This window comes from Oryzias latipes, chromosome 11 (assembly GCF_053564925.1).
Source record: "Oryzias latipes strain Hd-rR chromosome 11, Olatipes_Hd-rR_3.1".
Lineage (NCBI taxonomy): Eukaryota > Metazoa > Chordata > Actinopteri > Beloniformes > Adrianichthyidae > Oryzias > Oryzias latipes.
Window position 1 is genome coordinate 18,682,596 of NC_136247.1, and position 26,506 is coordinate 18,709,101.

Here is a 26,506-nt window from a genome sequence, read left to right on the forward strand (position 1 = left end):
GATAATAATGGTTCTATATCACTTATGATGACCCAATAAAGTAGCAGTCTTATAGAATTCAACATATGTGTAAAAATATATTTACATTAGTATTTTACATTTAAAAGTAACTGGATTTCAAAGTAATCTGAGTATTTCGTCTGGTTATTAATGATATAGAGAAATTATGTGAGCAGCTTTTAAACAGAAAGTAGGACGGCCATTTTTACACAAATGACTATGTTACAGTCTCTAAAGACCCACTCCAATGAAAAATGTAAAAAATTTCATTCTTATGATCATGGTACACACACACACACACCCCCATATATTTATATATATATATATATATATATACACACACAAACACTGAGCATTTCTTTGCCTTCACTCTGTGGTCCAGCTCACCCCAAACCATCTCCATTGGGTTCAGGTCCGGTGACTCTGGAGGCCAGGTCATCTGGTGCAGCACCCCATCACTCTCCTTCTTGGTCAAATAGCCCTTACACAGCCTGGAGGTGTGTTTGGGGTCATTGTCCTGTTGAAAAATAAATGATGGTCCAACTAAACGCAAACCAGATGGAATAGCATGCTGCTGTAAGATGGTGTGGTAGCCATGCTGGTTCAGTATGCCTTCAATTTGGAATAAATCCCCAACAGTGTCACCAGCAAAACACCCCACACCATCACACCTCCTCCTCCATGCTTCACGGTGGGAACCAGGCATGTAGGGTCCATCCGTTCACCTTTTCTGCGTCGCACAAAGACATGGTGGTTGGAACCAAAAATCTCCAATTTGGACTCATCAGACCAAAGCACAGATTTCCACTGATCTAATGTCCATTCCTTGTGTTCTTTAGCCCAAACAAGTCTCTTCTGCTTGTTGCCTTTCTTTAGCTGTGGTTTCTTAGCAGATATTCTACCATGAAGGCCTGATTGACACAGTCTCTTGTAACAGTTGTAGAGATGTGTCTGCTACTAGAACTCCTGCCATGTCTGAGGCTGGTGACTCGGATGAATTTATCCACTGCAGCAGAGGTGGCTCTTGGTCTTCCTTTCCAGGGGCGGTCCACATGTGAGCCAGTTTCTTTGTAGCTCTTGATGGTTTTTCTGACTGCCACTCGTTTTTCTGTACTTCGCTGCTTTTTTCTTGCCATAATACAAATTCTAACAGTCTATTCAGTAGGACTATCAGTTGTGTATCCACCTGACTTCTGCACAACACAACTGATGTGTGGAGGTGGTGGAGGACCCAAAATGCAGGAGACCAAGCTTGGTGACAGGAAATAAAAAATTTAATAAACAAACTGGAACATGACAAAACTATGGGGAGAAACAAACCAGTGAGAAAACAGAGCAGATGACCTGACAAGGATGAACAGAAACCAAGACACTTATATAGGCTGAGGGTAATTAACTGAACTGAACACAGCTGTGGATCATGAAACTGAAGGTGGAGTGACTGACAAAAAGTAAAACTAAAACATGACCAACAACAAAACCAAACCACTGAATCCTTACATGATGGTCCCAACCCCATTTATAAGGCAAGAAATCACACTTATGAAACCTGACAGGGCACACCTGTGAAGAGAAAAACATTTCACATGACTAGTCATGAAAATAAAGAAAACTCTTTGAATGAGAAGGTGTGTCCAAACTTTTGGTCTGTAGTGTAGATCAAAAGATGATTGGAGTGGGACTTTAAATGGCTCAGTTTCTAAATGTCCATACAGCATTACATTCTTTGGACAAATGGTGCAGAGACCTATATGAGTGTGAGGATCTGTCAGAGTGTACAAGAACTTTGCTGTACCTTCTCTTCTCACCCAACATGGACACCACAAGCAGTATCAGCTCTTTGAAGATTTCTGTTTAAGCTTAACTTAGTTCTAATTCCAACATTGTTCGGTGGCACTCTGGGAACTTCAGTCAGTAGACAGGCTATTGTTAGGGGTCACTGACACCCCAGCAGTCCTGCTGGTACCTCTGTCCATCTTGCCTGAGCCAAACATTTTGGGCTTCACATCTGACAGCCAGTCCCAAAGCTGAGACCTGCATCCCCATCTGTTTGAGCCATTTAGTGAGCGCACTACTGCTGACTAGACATGCTTTTTTGTCCTACGCTGTCAAGTAGGAATACCACTGTTTCAGTTCCACGGTCCTCCTTGCTTACTGGAAAAAATAGCATGCATTTTTAATCTATTTTCAACATAAAATAATTTAAATAAAATGAATTAAAGCAGCCATTTTATTAGATTTACAAAAAGGGTTCGCATTCAGCTATTGTGTGGCTTCTGGTCATGCTTTCATGAGTGATTACACCTGGTTCTAGTATAAATTATCTAAATGCGTAATGTAGTTTGGGGGTTTGCATGATTCCCGGGATAGGGGTTTAAATCCCGGTTGAGTTCTTTCTGTACATTATCTCTTTTTATAAATATGTGGGTCATCTCTCATCATTTGCTGTTCAAAAACGTGTTTCTTGGATTCTATGGTGACTCTAAATTTGAAGTGAGAATGCATATTTGTGGCCCTGCGATGGATTCATGTCCTGTTGAGACTGTTCCCAGTAGACACCATTGTGGTGTCAGTTACTCCCATTAACTGTAAAAAAAGCACTGGACTGAGTGACTCCTCCCCTTTGCGTTTCAAACCGGAAGTACCCACTGGCTCTAAGAAGCCACAATCCCATGGACCTCTATTGAGAAATAAACAGATATTTCTCAGTCACTATATGTGTCAGAATAACCATTCTCTTATATCTTTATTTAAGATGTTCTTGTCAATTATAGTTTTTATGATATTTTTTTCTGTAGTTCAAGTTATTCAAATTATAAACTGGCCAATCAGATGCCTCAGTGAAAGTATGCGACCTCATGTCGAACGTTTGGAGTGTTTGATTGACAGATTCTCACAAAATGGCTATGAAGTGGTGGGGGTGTGGACTTTCAACAAGCTCAATCCTGGCGAAAGTGATTGCCACAGAAACGTTGACTCAGACCGATTTAGACCAATCTCTGCTTACTGACAATTTTTGGGCTCCAACATGGAAATGTCCATATTAAGAAAAAATGATGACTGAATTGACTTCTTTCGTTTGAACTGGAATTAGTTAAATTTTCATAGGTGACATCACACTCACTCGGTCCAGTTCTCGTATACAGTCAGAGGTTGCTCCCATAGACTGTAAATAAAGATGAACAAATGACATCACCCATAGAAAATGCCTTACCTCCAGCTCAAGCAAAACGAAGCCAGTTCAGTCGCCATTTTTCCACAATGGCTCCGCATTTGGGGCCAGACGACAGTGTGTCAGTATGAGTTGGACTGAGTCACTTTTTAATGGCATCTACTGTTGCCAGTCATGAGTGAGCATGTTCGGATTCCACAGCCCTTCCACTAAAAGCGGCTCTGGAGAATCTGTCAAACAATAGATGTGGGGGCCAGCGGGCACCACATGCTTTCACTGAGGCATCTGATTGGTAAGTTTATAATTTGAATAACTTGTAATAAAGAAAAAATACAATGAAAAGAAAAAATTTAGAATTGGCAAAAAGATGTTAAAAATAAAGTAGCAGAGCAAGAAGGGTTATTCTGACAAATAGAATGACTGAGTAATAGCTGTTTATTTCTCTCTAGAAATCAATGGGATTTGGGCTTCTTGGAGCCAGCAGGTACTTCCTGTTTGGAATGCAAGGGGGGAGGGGTCAAGCTGTCCAGTGATATACTGTCTATGGTTTCTCCCTTTCAGATCATTTTGTCAGTTTTGTTTTGTCTACCTGTAATGTTTTAGCTCTGTCTAGTTTTAGTCTTCATTAATCATTATCTATCATTTCTGATAAATAAAATGTATTTAAAAAAAATTGGAAAACGGATGGAGCTGTCAAAATTGTTATCATAGCTAACTACTGTGCAGTACCGGTAGTTAGGATTTCACAGAAATGATGTCCATCAGTATTTGTTGAACATTTTCCAAAAACTGGACAGCTGTTTTAAAGGTTTTAGTGTTTATTTGTGTGCATGGAATCAAAATGAAAGCCATTAACTCCAAACCTAAGTGAAGCGTTCAGCTCTACTTCATTTATTTTACCAGAAGTGAAGTAAAAGTAATAAAAGAAAATTAATTAGAAAGTTTTGGTGACTAAAAACGACAAAGAGAGGACCCTTTCAGGTCCTGTTTTGGAGTCCCTATAAAAAGACAGCTCATTTCTGGGGTGAAACACACAATTTATTTTTTTTCTTTTCTTTGCAGTTACGTTCTCAGAGCAAGTCGGATGTTTCAACAAACATTCAACAAAGCTTGACAAGCTACATGAAACAATTAAACGTCCAGGATGTCAGAAAGTGGAGCTGTTGGTGTATAAAATTGATTTTGGTAATGCAGCATAATTGATACAAGTGCCTTTGCAGCATCATTGAAAAGGTTATTGGTGAGCTTATGTAAGCTTTTATGTCTTACACAAATTTTTTTTCATTTCAGTACTTCTGTTTGTGTTTTTTTAATATCAAATCCTCAATTGTGGTGGTTCACTAGTGTGCAGAGGGAAGCACACGCCCTACACACCCACATCTGTACACACGTATCAGTCACATAATTTATCAGACCACAATTGTCCACTCTCTGTTAACAATGGGCACCTCACGGAAAAAAAAAATTAACTGTCCATCAGCAATGTGCACAACGCTGTCTGTAAGTGCTTGCTTATGGTGGGTGCATTTGTTTGCCAGAATTGATGGATTAGGGCAAAAACAGCTGGTGTGCTTCATCCAGGAATTTAGAGCTACAGGCAAATAGGCTGAATAACTGTGATAAACGTCAGAGCTTGTGTGATTATTTTTCCTCCATCTCATGGAACAACACAAGGTAGCATCAACAAATCTCACACCCAGATGTGGAAGGCTTTGGCAGCTAAACGACACATTAAAACGCAAAAACCAAAACACATGTAAGGAGAAATGAAAATATAGATGTCACCGTGAGGAAAGACACCAGAAAAAAATGTAACATTCTTCTCATTTCAAAGTTAGTTCCATCTATGTGGCACTTGACAGCTTTAGCAGCTTCACGCAGTTTGGTTTTGACCTCAGGATCACAGGCTGACTGATTCCTGTAGATTTTGAGCCCTGCTTGGATAGCAGACCACAAAGGAGATCTGTCAAGTCTTAAGGCTTTACACTGCTTCATAATTTATAATCTGACAGTGTAATTTTTGAAGACTTTTTGTCTTTATAGGATCTGAAGTCTTGCAAATTGACTGAAATGGTAAAAAGCTGATTTGTTGTCTGTAATGCGAGTCTTTAAACTCAGTTCTGTCTTTTGTGACCCTGACTTTACTTCTTTTTTAATTCCATTAGAGTTAGTAACTTCAGATTTTTTTTTTAATTACTAAGATAATTATTTTTTTCTCATTCCTGTTCAAGTGAAGTTAAGAGTCTAAGAGGCAGGAAAAAAACACTTTAGCTGTTATAACAATAGCTTCTGTGGTAGTTTTTATTTCCAATTTACAAACTCGTTTTCTTTCCAACATGCATAACATTTTTTTAAACATTTTGAATTCAGGGTCAGTTTCTTCAAGGGATTTTTTTTGTCAAGGATTTTTGTTTTCAAGAGCTGGATTTTTTTCTTCAGGTAAATGAGTTTCATTCATTCAGCCTACACAGGCCTTTTATCTGCCAGACTGAAGAACTGAAGATCCCATCTGTTTTCATACCTGCATGCTTGAAAGCATTGTGATCACCCCAAATGGCGCAGAGAGTGGTTCATCCAAGGTGCTACAGAGAAGCTTCTTGACCAATTTTTCTGTGCATTGGTTAAAAAAAAAGTTAATTATGAGGTGAATGCACACCAAGACCGTTTACGGAATGAACAGGCTAAATTTTATTACATGCAGCTTATGGGGTAGTCCCAACTGCACATATGGGTGGATACAGGCTGTCTGTAGGCACCAAATGAGTCACACGAAATTTAGGGTTTATGCACATTTTTTATGGGCAAGCTGCCAGAGACAGATCGTAGTGAACACTTATACAACACGTAAGGGTAAGTAAGGGTGACGTAGGTGAGATGCAGGCATGTCATACGGATTACTCATTTTTTCAACCATGCACACAGTGCAAGGAGCCCGTTAGTGCTATTCAAGTGATAAGTGCATGCTCCTTCCATGCAGCTTGACTGTTAGAAATGACAATAAGAGGGTAGTTTGTGTTGACATCCTACGGGCTTTTAATTATCACCGACACACACCGTATGTGCACCACTTGTGTACGGACAATACGGGCCATTGCATTGACCTCACTAATGACTAGTGCGGTACAAGTGCAGCATATGACAGCCTCACTTGTACGTCATAAATGTGTGTAACTTACACTATCCTGACAAATACTTCCCGATACACCTACCTCATGCACAAAAATCTTACGTTCCATTTTCATGACCTCCTTTGAGGTGGCCACACGAATTAGACAGGGGATCAGATGGGGATTCATGTGATTAAGGCTTCACAACTTTGCTGAAGAGCACAGATCACAGTAGCTGCTGATATTATGGCAGACAGTGTATCAGTTGTGTCAAGCATAGAGATCTATTCAGATAGATAGATAAGTTAAACATTACTGTGCTGCCTTTTCAGCTCTTCTGTTTATCTATCAACACACCTTCTTTATTTCTTTATTTTGGCTAAATGCAGCATATTTTGCTTTCGACATTTGGAAAAATTGTACAAGCGTGAATCCAAACCAAAAAAGGCAACAGCAAAGTGCTATGAAGTACCTTGAATTTGTTGCTACCACTAAATTTTAGCTATGGTCTGTAAAATTCAATGTTGAAAAGAACAACTTTACACAAGCATTTTCAATACATTTAAAGTCCTTTTCACAAATGATTTTGGAGATTTACCTTTAACTCTTTTTTTCTTTGACCCCATTCCAGAGGTATTAATCACATTCCAAAGCTTGTGCTTGGTCACAAGCTCCAGGCAATATAAGACAGAATGAGATTGCACATCTCCTTTGGGACAGGGCAAGGAGCTCCCTCATCTGAGGGAATCTGAAAGAAGACTTATTCTTTTTATCCAAAAAAACAGTAGGTTGTGCATCTAAGGTCTCTTCTGGGTGCTTTACAGTGGAGGTGTTTCAGGCACTGCAAACAGCCTTGAGATACACACTTTAGAATTTGACAGATTAATGAAAAAAGTACTAACCCTCTTGCACAATTTAGATAATTTGTGTTTACCTAAAATTGTGTTTGTAAGACTTTATGTGCATCTATCGGTCAAAAAGTTTCAAATGTGAGTAACATTAATGTCACTAACTGAGCCTAACAAGTCTCTGTGTTTTACATGCTTTGGCTTTAAACGTTTCTTTCTCTAAGACCCCATATTTTCAACAGTCCTACCTACAATAATTATTTTCTCCACCAATTAAGTTTGTTTTGATCAAATTATTTGCAATTAAAAAGAAGGGGTGCCCATTGTGATAACTGAATAAGAGAAATAGCTCAAAAGGAGGTTTTTTACACAATGTCCAGCATTCTAAAGAAATACCAATCAATACGTTTAGCTTACTGCACGGTTGCTTCACAGCAAGAAGGACCCCGGATAAAGTCCTGTCTGGGGGATCTGAAACAGAACACCAATTGGGGACCTTTCTGTGTGGAGTTTGCATGTTCTCCCTGTACATGCGTGGGTTTTCTCCAGGGACTCCGGCTTCCTCCCACTGTCCAAAAACATGCTTCATAGGTTAACAGGTCACTCTAAATTGTCTCTGGGTGTGAACCTAGGGTGTCCCCTGCCTTCACCCACGAGTGGCCGGGATAGGCTCCTGCAACCCCGTGCCCCCGAAAGGGACGAGACGGGTTTAGAAGATGAATGAATGTTTAGCTTAAAACTACATTTATCCTGTTAAAACCATCTCATAATAAAGAATACGTCTATATTTGAACTAACAGATTTATAAATAAGAATAAATAGAACAAATAGATGATAAAACTTAGATCCTCTGTCTTTTTCTTCTTCTGCAGACAGTAACTTCATCCTAGCCAATGCTCAGGTGTCAAAGGGATTTCCCATTGTCTACTGCTCGGATGGCTTCTGCGAGCTCACAGGCTTCTCCAGGGCTGAGGTCATGCAGAAGAGCTGTGCCTGTAAGTTCCTGTATGGACCTGAGACCAGTGAAAGCATCATTCTCAGCATTGATGAAGCCTTGGAGGAGCGCAAAGAGTTTAAAGATGAGATCATGTTCTACTCAAAGACAGGTAAACACAAAATGCTTCTTTTTTGTGTTGGATGGATTGTTGTAACTTCTGCTTTTTGTTCTCCTTTTGTGAAAACTCCTGCTCTTTGCCAGATTAGCCCTTCAACCACAGTGAGAGGATGAGCAGAAATATTCTATGAGAAAATGTGCAGACAAAGTCAGTATCATGCACAATTTCCCTTTTTATATTGTAATAAATTTGTTCTCTGTGACTATTTCTGGGGAAACTCCATTTAAATTGGCATATGGGCCACTGCATGGAAGAAATAATTACTAGAGGAAGGGATATAAAACTTATTTTATTGATCTGTGCTCATTAAACGGTGATTAAACAAATCCATCAGTGAAAATTGTCATGCACTTGTTATTTAACTTTGAGCCTCATTAAACTTTAATAGCTGTCAGCTAATAGCCGCATAACCCTGTCTCCATCAGTTTAGCTGAGCCCAGTTGTGGCATGGAGTGTGCCATAATGATTAGGAAGCTGGCCAGTGAACAAAGGGGGGGAAATAACAAGGACACAAAGAGATCAAAAGAAGGATGCCTTGACTTGATATGATAATGTTTTGATTTAAGTTTCCTGACTTATTTTTTTATTGTCATTTTAACCCCTTGACACCTATTAATGCAAAAATGCATCAATCCACTTCTGCTCCAAACTTACTCTAATTTAGCTTTTACTTAAAAGACATGAAAAGTGCATTTTCCAGAAACAAAAAACACAAGTAATTTTTTTTCATCTTTGGAATTAAACTCTAGAGACAAGAGTTTGATCAAATTTGAACGTTTTTTGTACAGTCGGTTCGAATACATGGGAAAAAAAAGTTCTTTAAATTTTCTGCTTTTTAGGTACAATTGCTTGTGGCCTGCTGTTTTCAGTTTCTGCATTACACCCACAAGCTTTTTCCAAAAGCCTTTTTTAAATCTGTTCCTAACTTTCCTCGAATAAAGAAGCATTCAGAAAAGCAGTTCAACTTACAGTTTTTCTCAGTCGCTTTAGTACAATTCTCAGATCAGAATGAAATTCCAAAAACTTTTTGTTCAATCTTCACATCATGATGTCACTTGTGCACATCATATAAGCAGTTTCTCACTTCTTTGAACAAGTTGCAATTGCTTTGGTACATCCATGCAAATGCTTATGTACAATTCTCTGCTCTTTGCTACATTATCAATTCTTTATGTCATATGGATCAAAATGTATTATGTAGTTCACTGTGCAATAGTCTTACTCCTCAAAACTCCTAGTCATTAGTTCATCGTATAAGTCATTAACTGCAAAATGGTTGACCAAGTTGTCATAATGTGACAAAAATATTTCGCTGCATTGCAAGAGAGGATATTCGCTGTGATGTGGATGAGAATTTGTGGCCTAACATACAGGAACGACAAGAGGTGTAGGAAGACCACACCAATTCCTACTGCACTGCCTGTACTGTTGTACAGAATATTGTCCTATCTTTTTTTTCCCTTTATGTTACTGTTTGCAGTGGGTTTTTTCTATGTTGGTATGACATGGTCTGTCAACAAATTACAATATGAACAATAAAAGTGTTAATGTGAATCTTGTCCAGTCTCTTGCAATCAAACATAAAAGGTGTAACTTACATTTTACAATAATTGTCATCCAAACTTTAGCCATAGTTTACATCAGAACCTCCCTCTAAAGTACACAGTTATATTGACAACATGACTAAGTCATTTGACTGTCTTGTTCGTAGACAATGACACAAGGACTTGACATTCTGATGGCACTGACATGTTCAATGACATAAAGACTTAGTTTTCAGAGATGAACTAAAGATTTTGAGCACGTTACAGGCTTTTGCAAGAAATCCATAGTGTTTTGCTGTTTGTACAAATTGTTTTGAGAAATGCACACACGTATTTGCAAACTTCAATTCTGATCTGAGAATTGTACTAAAGCGACTGAGAAAAACTGTAACTTTGTTAAATGCCCTCCGTCATCAGAAAAATTCTACAAGAATCTGTGAAAAACAGCAAAAACACAATTTTGTGGTTCTTTCAGACATTTACGTGTAAAACTTCCAAACATTGCATTTTTCATGAGGGAAACTTTTGTTTAGAGAAGATATTTACCTCCTAAACTGGGTGCTGGATCTTTAACAGAGGAGCCTGATGGCTGAAGGCTCTGAAAATAGAATGTAAACAGTGTGATACACCATTCAAATTTACAGCTTTTTCTTTGATTGATTGAAGTAGATATAGCAGACAGCTCAGTTCAGATGCACACACATATGCTTGATAATACCCTCACAGATGCAGCTCTCCCTCTCTGATATCTCACATCACAGTCATTCATCTTCTTTTTTTGTCTTTCAATTGCCTTTAGTCCCTTTCCTCCAAATATGTCTCTGTTTGGTCTTGCTTTCAGTTTTTTTCTGCATGTGCCAAACACACCTACAGCTCTGGTGCTGCCAGTTTCTCAGTACGTTGTTGGCTTTCACCCCTGCTCAGCTCTTTGGTTCTATTATCTCTCCTTTCCTCCTTTTTCCTCTCTTTCCGTCTGTCACAGCGGAGTCCTGAAAGTAAACAAGGCTGATTGACTCAGTTTGTCCTCCGTCTGTCTGCCTGAGAACAGAGAACGCTGCAGGCTCGCAATCAGGAATACTCCTCTTCACTCTGGGTGCCTGATAGTGGCATCTTGCTTCTCAGCCGTTCAGCTGTTCACTCAGACACGCACTCAAGCAAAGACAAAAACACTGAGATTGGGGTAACAAACAGGCAAGGAAAGCTTACAGAGTGAGGGTGATGGAAGGAAACTCCATGGGAAATCCCTCTTGATCAAAAATCCATATAGTAGGTTGCGAGCCTTCATCATGAGACTATATATGCTGCAGACTAAACAATTTTTACTTAAAATCTTTTTAAAAATTGTGTTTTTGGTGTTTTTAACATGTTCTTGTGTCATTTTTTCTGATGATGGATGGATGTATAAAGACAATTAGGTTCAGAATTGCATTTCTGAGTATTTCGTTATTCAAATTGTTGTGAATCTGGAGCAGATGAAAAAACGCTGTTGGAAATTATGCTGGACAGGCGACGATCTCCCTGCTCCAGGAGCTCACCAACAGGGAGGGGAAGGGGGGTGGGGTTGCTTTGCGCCAAAAATCCAGCCCACAATTCAGAAGAAGAAAACCTAGATTTTTAACCTTTGGCCATAAACAGCATAATCATAATTAGAAGACCCCTGGGAACACTTTAAAATTGATCAAAAGATGATCAGAGTGGGACTTTAAGTTGTGGCAAAAATATGTCACGCAAATTTGACTGCATAGCTACCAAGGTGTGTGTGTGTGTGTGGGGGGGGGCTCTTCATCTCACACACTTGGATTTTTATTACTAACTATAATATACTATTATTTACTATTATACTACTATTTGCCAACTAGCCATGTCGAATTTCCCAAACTATTCCAGACAAATGTAGGCTTCAGAAAAAATAAACAGATGTTATTTTCTCATTTATTTATGAAAGACGTCTTGAATAAGTTAAAGCACCAAGATAACTGTTGTGGAGTTTAAATCAAAGCAGAAAAGAAAACATTTCCCCACAAACCTGTGGAGGACTGCACATGGGTCTAAATTCATGTAAAAAAATTATTATTTTTTTTACCATTACCTATTTTTCTTGCAGAGAAAATCTTTTGAAAGGCTTTTATTTAAAAGGAAACAAGACTTCAAAGATTTGTTCATCCCTTGTTGTGCTTGGGGAATGGTTAGCCCGGTCTATTTAAAGCCTCTGCTCTCCCCCATCCCCTTGTGACCCCTAAGGGTTAGAAAGCCCACTGATGAGTTGAGGAGTCGATGGAACCGTTTATTCACTCCCAGCGCAAACAAAGCCAACATACAGTACAGACCAAAAGTTTGCACACACCTTCCCAATCAAATGAATGGGAAGGTGTGTCCAAACTTTTGGTCTGTACTGTATACACATTCCAAATCAACCTAGAAAATTTCCAAAAGTTGCATTTGATGGCATTAAAAAAATGTCTCTTTGTACTTTCAGCTGTGCTGTTCTGGTGCCTGTTGGACATAGTTCCAATCAAAAACGAGAAGGGAGATGTGGTGCTCTTTCTGGCTTCCTTTAAGGACATTACTGACACTAAAGCCAAAGCCATCCACGAGGACCGGAGGGAAGGTAATACTAATCATGCAATATGGTTATCTTTTCTCTCAGTCAGATGTAAAATTCCTCAAAGAAAGATTAACTTTTATAACAAAAATCTGGTAATCTTTCAAAAAATATCATAATTATTAAATATCAGAATGGGGGGTGGGGGGTGGGTGTATTTGCATTTACTCCGCACTTGAGGCGTCTAAATCTTAAACATCATGCTCTTGTTGGGAAATTTGTTTCAACAGTCACCCATTAACTATCCTGACACATCAGATATATGAATGTTAAAAATAATTTGTTTTGTTGGAGCTCCTTCATTGATTATAAGAATCACATAAAAAAGTTCTAGTGGTAAAGAACTTTAGTCAAAACCTATGCGTTTGTCATAACTGCCTTTACATGTGGAAATGGGTTGTCTGCGGATGAACTCTGTGCAAACCTGCAGGGCATGCAGATTGGCCTCAGGAATTATAATCAAGGTTGTGTACCACTTGGTGAACTCGCAGGGCAAAAATGTTCATGAACATTTTTGTCTATAACCATGCTGTGAGTGACAGGTCATAGCAAACACTTTGGGTCTATTCAGACTGGAAAAATTAGTTAGTCCAGACCAAGGGATCTTATTTTGGTCCGGATTGAGTCCTGAACCTTGCCTTTGGTTTGTATTCAGACTACTGTCAACCTGACATTTCTGTTTCGAACCAAAGAAAAAAAAAAAAAAAAGAAAAAAAAAAGCACTATAGATCCTTTCAGTCATTGTTCAGGAATTACGAGGGCGGGGCAAAGCAACCAGAGAAAGAAAATGGCGTATGGCGTATACTTATGTATCGCCTTTCTTCCTACAAGGACAAAGCGCTTTACAGTCACAGACCCATTCACCCAGTCACACACACATTCACACACTGGTGGCATAATGGAAGTCCTATGCTTTGCAATCCCTGTCTGGATAGTTCACTTCAACCTTCAACCTTTTATATTTTGCTCACCAATTATGACTCCATGCCTGACTCCCCAGCTGACTGCTGGCCTGACCCGCCTGCCCTCTTGGCGGACAACTTGACCAACCCTGACGACTTGCCCGACCCGCTGGAGCTCGAGGACTGGCCGAACCCATGCCAGTCCCAGACTCCATGCCTGAACCATCAGCCAACCACTGGCCTGACCCGCCAGCCGATTGCTGGCCTGATCCGCCAGTTGATTGTTGGCTTGACCCGCCTGCCCCAGACTTCATGCCTGACCTGCCTGCCCTATGGACTGATTACTCTACCGAATCTGACGACTGGCCCAACCCGCCGGCACCTGACTACTGGCCCGAGCCGCCGGCACCTGACTACTGCCCGGCCCGCCGGTGCACCCTGCCACACTGGCCCTGAACTCTGTGCCTGATCCAACACCGATTTTGGACTCCCCGCTGGCACCTGAACGGCCAAGGCACCCTGACTTAGCCAGACCCGCCTCGTCTGCCTCGCTGGGCAGTGCGGCCTCCCGGCCGTCCTCCGGACCTGCCTCGCCGTTCAGCGCGGCCTCCGGACCGTCCTCCGGACTCATCGTCTCGGCCTCGCTGGTATGCCCAGCCCTGCCTCCATTTGACCGTCAAAGTTCGTCCTCCGGGCCCCCTCCTCCTTAGTTGACCTTTGGAACCTCGATGCCTTTCCTTGAGGGGGGGTACTGTCATGGTTTGGGTGTCTTTGCATAAGTTTTTGCTTCCTTTTGTTTCTGTCATGTTTGAGTTCTGTTTCCTGTCTTATTTTGGAAGGTTTCCTGTTTTGTGGTGCTTTTGAGTTTTACTTCCCTGATCCCAATCTCTCCTGATCATGTTCACCTGTGTTTTGTCAGTCTTGTTTTTATTTAAGTCTTGTCTCTGCCTTGTGCTGGTCCATACCGTCTCTTCCCTGTCTGTCTTCTGCCATGTTTTCATGTTTAGGCCACAGTAAGCTTAGTTTTGTTTCCCTGCTCTGCAGCGCTTTGTGTTAGTTTAATAAACACCTTGCCCTGCACTGTGTGCCTCCCGTCTCTGTCGTCACGCTCACCAGCCCTCCTTACCTGACAGCAAGCTCCTTTCGTGTCTCTTGCGTGCAGTTTGGCTGTTAGAAATGAGGAAATGACCATCCAAAAACAGGCATATGTGACTAGGGCATAAGAACTAGCATCAAAAAGTCACTCAGTAATCACTGTGACACATTAAATATATGAAATTTAAAAGCAATTTATTTTGTCTGAGTTCTTTTATTGCTTATAAGAATGAATAAAGAGTTATTTTTGTCCACAAGGGCATGGAAAATTTTAGTTATAGCTTAAGAAGTCTTTTAAGTCTGATGGGACCCACAAAGACTCTCTTTTCCTGGATATCATGAGTAAATTGTGGAAGAACCCAATGTGTGGGGTGAACACTTTCCGACTTTCTCTGTTTCCTTTTCTGTCAAAAGTTTTACCTTTACTAAAAACATAGTCTACACTATGTCCCTAGTTTTTAGTGTCATTCGTCCATTTCTCGGCTCCTCCATCACCTCGATTTGTCATTACACCCTGCTGTTTTTTACCATAACTCACCATTCTCACATCTCCTGTCTATTCTACAAGTGCCCCTCCACCACCACCTCCTTCTCAAATAGACTCTCACCTCACTAGTGCTTCCCTGACACCCCCCCAATAATGGCTGAACAACCGAAGGGAAATTCATTAGATCTAAAAATAAGCCCCACACTGTTTTATGGATGGGCCCTGTCTGTCCACCTTGTGGGGTTCATGTGAGCACGTTTTCAAAAGGACACTCAAAAGGAGTTTCACTTCTACTCCCCAACTGTGTTACTGTCTTTGACGTCACTTATACCACAAAAAAACAAGTTTTTTACCTTTGAAATTTCCAAAAACTTACTACAAAAACAAAGCTTTGTCCCAGCTTTGAATTTCTCAGTCTGCACTCATCCCATCTGAACAGTCTGCCTCAACAATATACTCAAAGAAACACAGAACTGTGCTTGCTGCAGTGTTCACTTCAGCTGCAATCCACAACCACTTAACTTTCTTAAAACCGCCACCCTGCCAAAGTAGTAAAGAGTTCTTTTTTTGGATACAATACACAATACTCCCCATTATGACAGAATGACCAAAACCTGCTTTTGAACAATGCCAAAATAGACAGCGAAGGTTTTTTTTTTCAACTATAATTTTAATATCATGTTTAAACAAATGGGACAGATTGCTCAAAAATGGTACAATTTTTTTTTAATTCTTATTTTTATATGTATTCTCTTTTCCTATTCAGGACAGAACGTTGGGCATTTGATCAAACGTAATGACAGTTTTATACGTCGGGAGCAAACCCTATGGGAGTAAAGAGTTGTTGATGGGTGTGCATCAACCCGTGTGTGTGTGCTTACAGAGCGGCGGCGTGGAAGGGTGAAAACAGGCTCTCCCTTCAGCACAGCTCGGCTGCGGAGCGGCACTGTTCTCTATCACATCTCTGGTCACTTGCACAGCAGGGAGAAGAGCAAGATTAAACTCAACAAGGTATTACTCCACAAATGGGGACTTTGTAAAAAAGAAAAAGAAAAAATATATTTTACTACAACTTACAAAAAAATTAATGATAAATAAATGAGACAAATGACAGGAAGGATTCTAATTGGTTTGCCTAATCCCCTGTAGACTAAAATAGAAATCTGGTTTGTGCTTTGAAAAACTGGTAATTAAGAAAAGTACACACAGTAACAAAAATTAACTAAATAAATGTATCTGTTCCATTTTTGAAGCCAGCATTGCATGAAGTTAGCAGCACTTTCAAAAGTAACATCTTAAAAAAGTACCGTATTCTTTTTGCGGTTTGATAACAGCAGATGGATTGCTCAGAGTTAAAGTAAATAGCAAAGATATCCTCAAATGTATCTCAAGTAACCATCCCTTACTAGAAATAGAAGGGATTGAGAAGCATCATTAGGTACAGCTTTTTAAAATGAAGTGTATGATCATCTCATTAAGAGAAAATCTTTTTTGAAGCAACAAGTGCAACAATATTCAAAATTTGCTATCAACAACCACCACCTAATTCCTGAAATCAAATTATTTTAACGACACGCAGTGGACAAGGATCACATGTTGTCAAGCATCTAAATAAAGTCACTGGCTGCGTGCCTTTGAACATATAAGTTCATTTTAACTGAAAAGCAGCCGAATGTCTCTGACCTGCAAAATTGTTAAATTAACATACTCCGAAATATGTCTTGGTATTGATGTATTTACACTGATTTAAAAAAAAATCTGCTTACATTTGAATTCATTACTTGTAAAAAGTCATATATGTATTTTGATTAAGTGGTTAAATAGTTAAAATATTCATTAATCCTACTCTTTCTGTTTTTTTAAAGGGTGTACAGAGAAACAAGGTCCGCGCCCCTTTATTCCCTATATACCAGCTACTATAAATGTGTGAGCTTTTTTGTCAGACACTTAGGAAAGTTCAAAAACATATTTAAATAACGTATATACATTTAATTAGGTTTTAAATAGCCAAATAACTTATCTTTCTTAAAATCAGTTCTGTTCCCTTCATAAGGACTGCAATTTAGCTTTTTAGCTCAAAGCTTTCTGAATGAACTAAAAGAATACTGCTGTATGTATACTCCTTTGTCTTCATTCATTCATAAGAAGTTATCTAAACAATGTTCTCAGACATTCTTGGCTTCCGTTTGTTTATTTTTTGAAGCAGACTACTTTTCTTATCTGTCCAGAATGTGTTTGGTGACCCACCTGCTCTGCCTGAGTATAAGGTAGCAGATGCCAAGAAGTCCAAATTCATCCTTCTACACTACAGCACTTTTAAAGCAGGATGGGACTGGCTGATCCTGCTAGCCACATTCTATGTTGCTGTGACGGTTCCCTATAACGTCTGCTTCATTGGTGATGATGATGACCTGACACGCAGCACGACTGTGAGCGATATTGCTGTGGAGATCCTTTTCATTATAGGTATGTTCTTGCTAGGAAACAGTTTTCCTTGATTTGAAGAATTGACTCTGTGGGAAAACCCACACCTTAAAAACAAACTGTTGTTTTTCTATCTTTCAGATATTATTTTCAATTTTCGCACTACTTATGTCAGCAAGTCCGGTCAGGTAATCTTTGACGCTCGTCAGATATGCATCCATTACCTGACCACATGGTTTATCATCGATCTGGTGGCTGCATTGCCTTTTGATCTGCTCTATGCTGTCAGAGTGAGCGTGGTAAGTAGATTGGATATTACTTTCACAGAATATATTTCTCTCTTTTTAAAAATCATTTTGTACATAAATCTTTAAATACATTTTTAGCTTGGACTGCATAGGCAAAATGTGGGGAGGGGGAAGGTATGTCATATATTTTTCAAGCTGTAGTAATAAAAATAACTGTGGAAATCTAACACATTCAATAAATTCAAAAAAATCTACTCCAGAGTTTTATTAATGAATAATATGGCGAACGCCAAAGTGTAAATCATTGCATCAAATTTTAAAATATGTAATTTCTAACATTTTTTTTAAATAAAATATTTACAAAATCTAAAAAAAAAACACAGGCACAAAACCTAAAAATTTTTTTTATTTTAAAATAATTCTTTATGTCTCCATAAGTGGATGTAACAAGTACCAAGACCTGTTTAGAACTGCTTAATAAAGCAGCTCTACTCAAAGCTTTAACTAAACTCACCAAGTATTGGGGGTTTTTTTTCGAAAAAGGGACTGGCATGTTGCTCCAAAACAGCCTATTAATTTGTTGTTCTTTAAAGAGCGGCAAGCATAGCAAAAATCATTTGGATTGTTTCCAGAGCTCCAGTATGGCTTTAATTTGGTGTGGATTCCATCTTCAGTACAAAATAATCAGGCCTGTATCATTAAAATCTTTGTTTCTACTACAGGAGTCGAATACAAAGCCTCATAAAAACAGTTGTGAGGAAAAAAAAGTATAGATCTCAAGCAATTAGGAAGACTTTCTTGACATTTTCCTGTTTGAATGATACAACCAATCGTAAGGCTACATACACTATAGGGAGTCTTTTTTTTCTATTCTATCATAAAAGTTTGTGCTGTCTGGGCCCTAATGTACAGAAAGTGAATACTCTGTATTCGATGGCCTATTAGACTGGAGCACACACATTCAGCCTAACATATTAAAGGAACTGAAGGATTTACAAGCAAGTCATACTACTCACGTCTGAAACTCTTTGCTTACCAAGAGTTGAAACCTACCTTTTTTATTCCTACAATGAATGCATAAATAGAAAGGGGGACCATCTGGTTTGTTAGAATATGGTTTGTTGATATAAAACCAATCTCTGTGATTGTGTGGGAGTGCATTTGTGCTCAGTGCATCATTGGAAGGGCAACTTGCACATCTGTAAAGATATTATTAAAAGTGAGGACCCAAACTTTTCTCTACAAAAACTGTATGTGCTTTTCACCACTTCTACATAGTTCCACACATAAATGTTTTTAGGTTTTATGTACCGTATATGTGGCTGGATAGCTGAGTCGGTTAAGTGCAGGACTTGTGCATGTGAAATCAAGGTTTGTTTCCCAGGGGGTGCAATGAGCTTCATCTAGTTTGGGTCCTTGAGCAAGACCCTTCACCCTACTGCCTAACTGTGCAGTCGCAAGAGGGGCCACAATTCTGGACCTCCCTCTGCTGCCCAGATAAAAACAGGGTTGTGTCAGGAAGGGCATCCGGCATTAAAATCTCTGCCAAAACCACCTGTGGTTTCAAAACACTTTCCAATGAGTTACACGCATTGCTGCTTCAATGTGAAAAAAATGAAAAAACATGACAGAATATGATAAACAATTGGAACGTCCCTCTTCAAAAAATGTAAGACATTTTTTCCAACTGTTCTGTACATTGAAATTATAAAATTTGGTCAGGAAAATGTTGAAATCATAAAATCAATTATAAAAGTAACTAAAAAACTAACTTTTTTTCCTATCAAAGTATAAAGGTGGCGAGCTGTGACAGGCTGCCCCAGGTAAAGACACCAGTTTGGTTCCAAAAGTCTATAAATGGAAATACCAAGGAATCCCAGTGGATCAGGCTTTAGGCATAGGTCTACTGGGCCATAGATTCTTTACTGCCACTGGGGAGAGGTAGAATAGCTGGTATAACTGCAGCACGTTCTGCTTGATACCCCCTCTGAGGACAGAGCATTCAGAAAGTCTGCTTCCAGGGCAAAAACCATCGTTCACCAAAATGAGCCTGGAGGCCTCAGCAGTGGTCGTCCCTTATGTCTTTAGTCATACGTCTTTGTCAGTTTTCTCTTTCTGGCAAGCTTAATTGTGTTTCAAGGGACATTTCTGTGGTAGTTTGGAGTCTTGGAAGATTCTTGGGGTCAACATCTTTTTGCTGAATTATGTCTTAAAAGATTTCAAACCTATGACTGAATGACCATAACAGCTTTGCAAAAACGGAAACCTGAATTTTTTATTGTTTTAGCTACTGAAAGTCATTGCATGCTTTGAAGATCGAAGCCTTCTTGGTTTAATACCATTTATGTTTTTGAGCCGACTGGTACTGCCACTAAAATAAATAAAAATCAACTGACCTGTCATGTTGTTGTGATGCGGTTGTAGGGCTAAAGGCATTGCTGGAGGCAGAGAAATAATTGCCATTTCTGCTACATTACAACCTTTCTAGTTTACATGCTGCTTTAAAAAGGATGCAATAATTTAGCCGAATGCCCATTTCCCACCTGATAAGCGGAGGGAAAAAAAACACAGTATATATAAGGAAAAGAAAGGCAGCAGGAGCTGGATGTGTAAGGGGGGCTGATATATGCTGGAGAAAAGATGGAGCTTCTCCCCAGGGCTCAGTAGGCGGCTTCATTACCCCTCATGCTCCACCATCTTTATTTCTCATAGCAAGGGTGTGCAAAAACCACCATAAAGCATGTTAAAGATGTGTGCAAGAGCATATCTGCCCGCCCCAACACCATCCTCTTGCCTGTTTTTACAGATTGTCACAAATGTGCACATGCAGAGTTTTATACCTTTAAAGACTTAATATGATAAAAATTGTGTTTTTTGTGTGTTTTTAACATATTCTTTTGGCATTTTTCCTCATGATTTAAGTCATATGTAAGTAAAATTAAGCTCAAAATTGTGTTTCTGAAGATTAAAGGACCTGAAGCACAAACATGTTAGTTTAAGGACCCAGACAACACAAACTTTCATGATAGGATCAAACAAAGACTCCCTAAAGTGTAGTCTTAGGATTATTGTATCATTCAGATAGGAACATGTCAAGAAAGTCTTCCCATTGGCTTAAACCAGAGCTGCTTCACCAACAATAAGAATTAATACACCGCACATAAAAATAGACATAGAGCATTTGACATTAGAAACAAACAAGCAAATCATTCCTTCTTGATTGATCTAATTTGAATTCCTGTATTTAAGAACCATTCATTACATCTTTCTAAAAATTATACTTAAGGGAGTTTTCAGCCTTTAACAGTTCTAATCATTACATTTGAGAGACCCTTAAGAATAAAAAAAATAATTTTTGTTGTGAAAAGTCTCTTTTTTTAACTGAACGTAGGAACTTTTTACTGTCAATATGATTTCATTCATTAGTTGTGTTGCTCAGAACTACCAACGTCTGGTTTATACAGAAGTGTCTTCATGCACTCAGGCTGTAACTAGGTAAGCTAAAGTTAGGTGTATTTTCTTTTAAATAATGGACAGCAAGGTGGAGAAGTAGCATGTTTAATTGTGAGAATCGTTCATCCAAAGCCAGTCATTCCCTGTTGTTTTTATTGTTTGCACTTTTCACCAACCCTGGAATAAGCAGGTAAAACAAATGTATTTGTGTTTCAAGATTGAGGAATATGTGGGTTATTTCCAAGGACAGCCAGGAGGCTTGTCAGACAGCTTTGTGACTGCAGAGAACTGAGTCGACAGACAGTAGCTGGCCTGGCTGTTTGAGGAGTATTCCACAGTAATATTCCTCACAGCAGTTTGTTCTGTATGATAGGGCATGAGATCTCTGAAAGCAGGGTAGGCAGACTGGACTCCATTGTGTCCAACAAAATGTTGCTGCAAATAGCTGCCAGGACCTGAAGCAAACACAAGAACTCACAGGGAATTCAGACTTCTAGAGAAACTTTTTGGGTGAATTTAAAACCTCGACCATAACCTTAGGCCTAAGGGTTTACCAGTTCTCATTTAGACATACTGAGAGAGGGAAGGGAAGGGGAGGACTACACAGCTATTCCACTATAGGGCTCTTAAACAGCCATGCTTTGGACTGATGACCTGTCCAGGTTGAACCGCACCAGGACAGGCTCTGGCATCCCCATGACCCAAAAAGGGATGTAGCAGGTTAAAAAAGTGGATGGATGAATAGGCTCTTGAAGATCCCCCAAAAAGTGATTTTCATTGAACTTTCATTCTTCATCAAACTGATTTAGAAAATATAATCTGTAAAAATTTTCTTAAATTCAGTTTTGTATTAGTGTGCATTTTTTATTTTTTTTTTCTAAAATATTTTTTAAATTGTATTGCTGGGTCATTTGTTTTCTAGATTATTGGTGGCATTCTTAACCTTAATCAGTATCTTTCATAGACCCACTCTGACCATCTTTGGATCTATTGTAAAAGCGTCATAGAAGTCTTTATTTATGATTATGCAGTTTGGTGTCTGAGTTGTGGGTAAAACTTTTAGGGGGGAGCAACCCCCCCTTCTCCCATAACTAAGCTATCTGTTTACACGCTCTGCTGCTCGATTACAACTCCTCAAACCCTCAACCTAACATTACTGGTGCAATAACAACAGCGATCAATATTGGAGCATTTTTTTTGTCACAAATGAGCTATTTTTTTCATCTGCTTCTGATTCACAACAATTTGAATAAAGAATTACTCAAACTGCTATATTAATCTTGATAAAAGATAAAAATCCAACAAACGTGTCAGTGTTTTCTCATTTTCTAATTTGTACATTTGTATTTTTCTGTTTGCTGTTTTTTCCAGGTGTCCGTGGTGCACCTTTTAAAAACAGTCCGCCTGCTTCGTCTGCTCAGACTCCTGCAGAAGATGGACCGATACTCACAGCACAGCACTGTCGTCCTGACTCTGCTCATGTCCATGTTTGCCCTCCTGGCCCACTGGATGGCCTGCATCTGGTATATTATTGGCAAGATGGAGATAGAGGCCAACAGCTACAACTGGGATATTGGTGAGTTGAGAGCAAATAACGCCAGGCGTTATTTTTAATCTGAGAGCACCTGTGACCTTCCTTTATGGTAAAACTTGATTTGTTGTTTGTTCGCCTTGTTCCTTTAAGCACAGCAGGTGTTCTGCTGCAAACAGAAGTAATTCAGCAGATTACTTTGTGCTTCAATATAATACAATCGAAAGAATAAGGCAGGCAAAAGATAGAATAGAATAGAATAGAATCTTTATTTCTATAGCACTTTTCACAGAGCAAGTCACAAAGTGCTTTACAAAGAGCATAAAAGTAAATAATAGTAAAATAAAACACAGTAAAACGTGGTAAAACTAGGACTAAATCAACTAAAAGCTCTCCTAAATAAAAACGTCTTGACCTGAGATTTAAAACACTCAACGGAATCGATCTGACGCAACGACAATGGGAGGGAGTTCCAAAGAACAGCTTGAAATGACAGATCTCCTCTAGTCTTATAGCGGGTTTTTGGAACGCTTAAAAGATTCTGGTTGGAAGACCTCAGTGATCGGGCCGAAGAGTATGGGGTTAAAAGGTCAGATAAGTATGTCGGAGCTTGACCATGCAAGGCTCTAAAAACTAAAAGTAGAATTTTAAAATCAATTCGAAATTTGACAGGTAACCAATGTAAAGCAGACAAGAGAGGAGTGATGTGTGTCCATTTACTTGTTCCTGTTAAAAGCCTCGCTGCAGAGTTTTGGACAAGCTGAAAACGGTTTAGGGAACGTTTGTTAAAACAGGTAAAAAGAGAGTTGCAGTAATCTAAACGAGAGGAAATAAAAGCGTGGATAATTGTTTCCAGGTCTGATCAAGACAAGATACTTTTTAATTTTGCCACGTTCCTCAGATGATAAAAACAGTTTTTCACTATCTGTTTTGAGTGACTCTCCAGAGACATAGACTTGTCGAACAACACCCCAAGATTTCTGAGGCTTGACTGGACAGAAGAGCTCAGACACCCAAGGCGTTGACTGATGGACGGGATTTTATGTTCAGGGGCAAAAATAAGTGTCTCGGTTTTCTGAGTATTTAGGACTAAATGGTTACTGTTCAACCATGTTTTAATGCTCGTTAAGCAATTCAGCAAATTTTGTAGTTTTTAGTAATCATTTTCCGTGAAAGAACAGTAGAGCTGGATGTCGTCTGCATATAAATGATATGAGATGTGGCTAAATTGATTAATAAGTTTCCCAAAAGGAATCATATATAAAATAAATAAAATAGGGCCTAGTACAGAACCCTGGGGAACGCTACAAGTTATTTCTCTAATTTCAGAGCTTGAAGAACCGACAGCCACATTAAATGTTATTCCATTAAGACACGATATAAACCAATTTAAAACTGACCCAGAGAGACCATAGTCATTGTGAAGACGTTCAATTAAAATGTGAATTGATATGATTGGAAATGTTATACAGAATTGTATATAAACATTAAGATTATAAAAATATGCAGTATGTCCTATAGTTGAGTAGAAATTCCAAAAGCAACTGAACAAGTCTTTTTCAACAAAAGAAGAATAGAATTATAATTTGAAATGCATACAGTATACATTTTTCAAAATAAAGCAGAACTCCAGAATAAATGTCAGCAGAACTTATTTTGGTGAGGGTAGGGCAGATTTTGGTTTTACACGCACCCCTGCTCTTGATGAGCTGCAATCTTTTTTACTGTTTTCTTTAACCCTGAAATTGCAGTCCAGCTCAGATAAAGCAAGAAAGATTCCTTTCTAATATCACCGCCTTTCATTGTCACAAAACAGCATTCTGACACAGGATCAATGTTTTGTGTCCTAATTATTCATTTCTAATGCTGAGGTGAGTTTTGAATCCTAGCACCCATGAAGTGTTTCCATCCAATTACCATTCATCAGTGTCTGCAAGAGACTCATGGGATGAACTTCATGTCTCCACACAGTGTTGGGTATGAGCTCCTGCTATCATGCATCTGCTCTGCTTTCCGTGTTGAAGCTCAGAAGTTCCTCTGAGTATAGCATGAACGAGAGACAAACGAAATGTCCAGACTTTGAAAACTGTCTGGTAAAGTCACAATTAAATTGATTTTTAAAAAACCTACGCAAGATTAAAATGACACACCAGGAAAGTTTTAAGACTCCGATGATCATCATATTTCACAAGTTCTTGTGCCATTTTTCTGATGAAGGAGGACATATATAGAGAAAATTTAGCTTAATATCGCATTTCTAAGTTTTTCTTTATTTAAATCATTGTGAATCAGGAGTTTGAAAAGAGCTTTGCCTTTCAGTAACTATGTCCTAGAAAACAACTTTTTTTTTGTTTTGGCTAAAAAGGACATACCGGTAATTATAATTAAAAGACCTAGGGAAACACTTTTACAATAGATCAAAAGATGATCGGAGTGGGTCTGCAAGGTTTTCATTTGCTTTGGTTAGCCATCTAAGACTGTGAGACCGTTTACCTTGCATTGATGTCCTTTTGAAACAGGATGGCTCCATGAGTTGGGTAAACGTTTGGAATCGCCGTATCACGCCATGGCTGAAGTTAATGGGACCACCAGCGGTCCCTCAATCCGGAGTGTGTACATCGCATCGCTGTACTTCACCCTCAGCAGTTTAACCAGTGTGGGCTTTGGGAACGTGTCGGCCAACACTGATGCAGAGAAGATCTTCTCAATTTGTGTCATGCTAATAGGAGGTAAACAAACATAACAGACTTTTAAAAGTAAATACAACTGATTTATAAACATTTAGTAACATTAATGTGCTCTGAAAATGGTATTGTCACTCATTACCTCCCACCATTATATAAGGTAATCCAAAAAGCCAGAAAACATAATAAAAAGTTAAATTTGTTTGGTAATAAAATGTTAATAATCATTGTAGATTCGGACAAAAACTAAATTTTTTTAACCAGCTCCAGGGTGTCAGAAGCCACAGACACATCACATGTAAGAATGCAAACTTAAAAAAAAATCCAAAGTATCATTTGATAAACAAATCTTTTTTCCCTTTCCATTATTATTTTTTGTAGGAACCCCCTTTTTATTGCTATAAATTAATTACAACAGTTGAGTTTCATTTTGTAAGTATTAAATTCTGTTCATATTTACATTAAATTATTAATAATTTTAGTTTATTTGGTTTAAGTTCTTACTGTTTAATAACCCCTCGTGTTTGATTGTTTTGTTTTGTTTTAATCTAGCATTGTTTTATTTTTGCTAGTTTTATTCTAATCATGTTGTAATGGAATTTTCCAGCTGTCATAATTCCACCTGTTTTCACAAATCATCATCAGAACTTTATGTTAATAATTATTTTATCAGTCAGAATATTAAACTCTTTCAGTTACAGCCTGCAATCTTTGCTTGCCAACACTGCTTCAGTTCATTCAGATTTCAATTTTTTATGTGTTTTATTTTGCTGTTACAGTTCAGTTTTGTTAGTAGTTTTTTCTTTAATTGTGACTTCAGTTTATGTAATATTTATTTTGTTTTTCTATCAACCCTTTTCTGGTCTTCTGTATTGAGATCCTCCTCAAACCATAGACCTTTTTTTTTCTAGAAAACTTCTTTTTACATTTTGTGAAGATTTTGGAATCCCCAAATATTTTCTTTTTGGAACTGGTTCTTGGCAAAGAAGAAAATTATTAGCATCACTTCAGCACATTTAATGAATGCTAAGCTGTGGACTTTGTTATGAATTATTGTTTTGTTTTTTTGACAGTAAGGAGATGTTTTTCTATGTGAAAATGTCTAATAATGTTTTTCCATGAAGCCTGTTTTTTAAAATATATTGCAAAAAATTACTAGGAGTGGATAGACTTGATGTAATAAAGTCAACAAAATGCTTCCTGAAAGAGTCTCATAAGTTGATTTATTAATGTACTAAACAGAAACACCACTCAAAAAAATCTGAAAGTAGAGAAGTAAAAAATACTCTGTTAT

General features: G+C 38.6%; 1 protein-coding gene across 1 annotated transcript in view; it reads left to right on the plus strand.

The window, feature by feature from the left end:
* Positions 1 to 26,506, plus strand: part of kcnh8 (potassium voltage-gated channel, subfamily H (eag-related), member 8) — a 70,615-nt gene that overhangs the window by 14,119 nt on the left and 29,990 nt on the right. Inside the window, exons 2-8 of the mRNA XM_011480853.4 lie at positions 8,000 to 8,233; positions 12,263 to 12,394; positions 15,756 to 15,883; positions 17,101 to 17,338; positions 17,438 to 17,595; positions 22,369 to 22,573; positions 25,048 to 25,257. Of these exons, the coding sequence (XP_011479155.1) occupies positions 8,000 to 8,233; positions 12,263 to 12,394; positions 15,756 to 15,883; positions 17,101 to 17,338; positions 17,438 to 17,595; positions 22,369 to 22,573; positions 25,048 to 25,257 (1,305 nt within the window). The remainder of the gene's footprint in view (positions 1 to 7,999; positions 8,234 to 12,262; positions 12,395 to 15,755; positions 15,884 to 17,100; positions 17,339 to 17,437; positions 17,596 to 22,368; positions 22,574 to 25,047; positions 25,258 to 26,506) is intronic.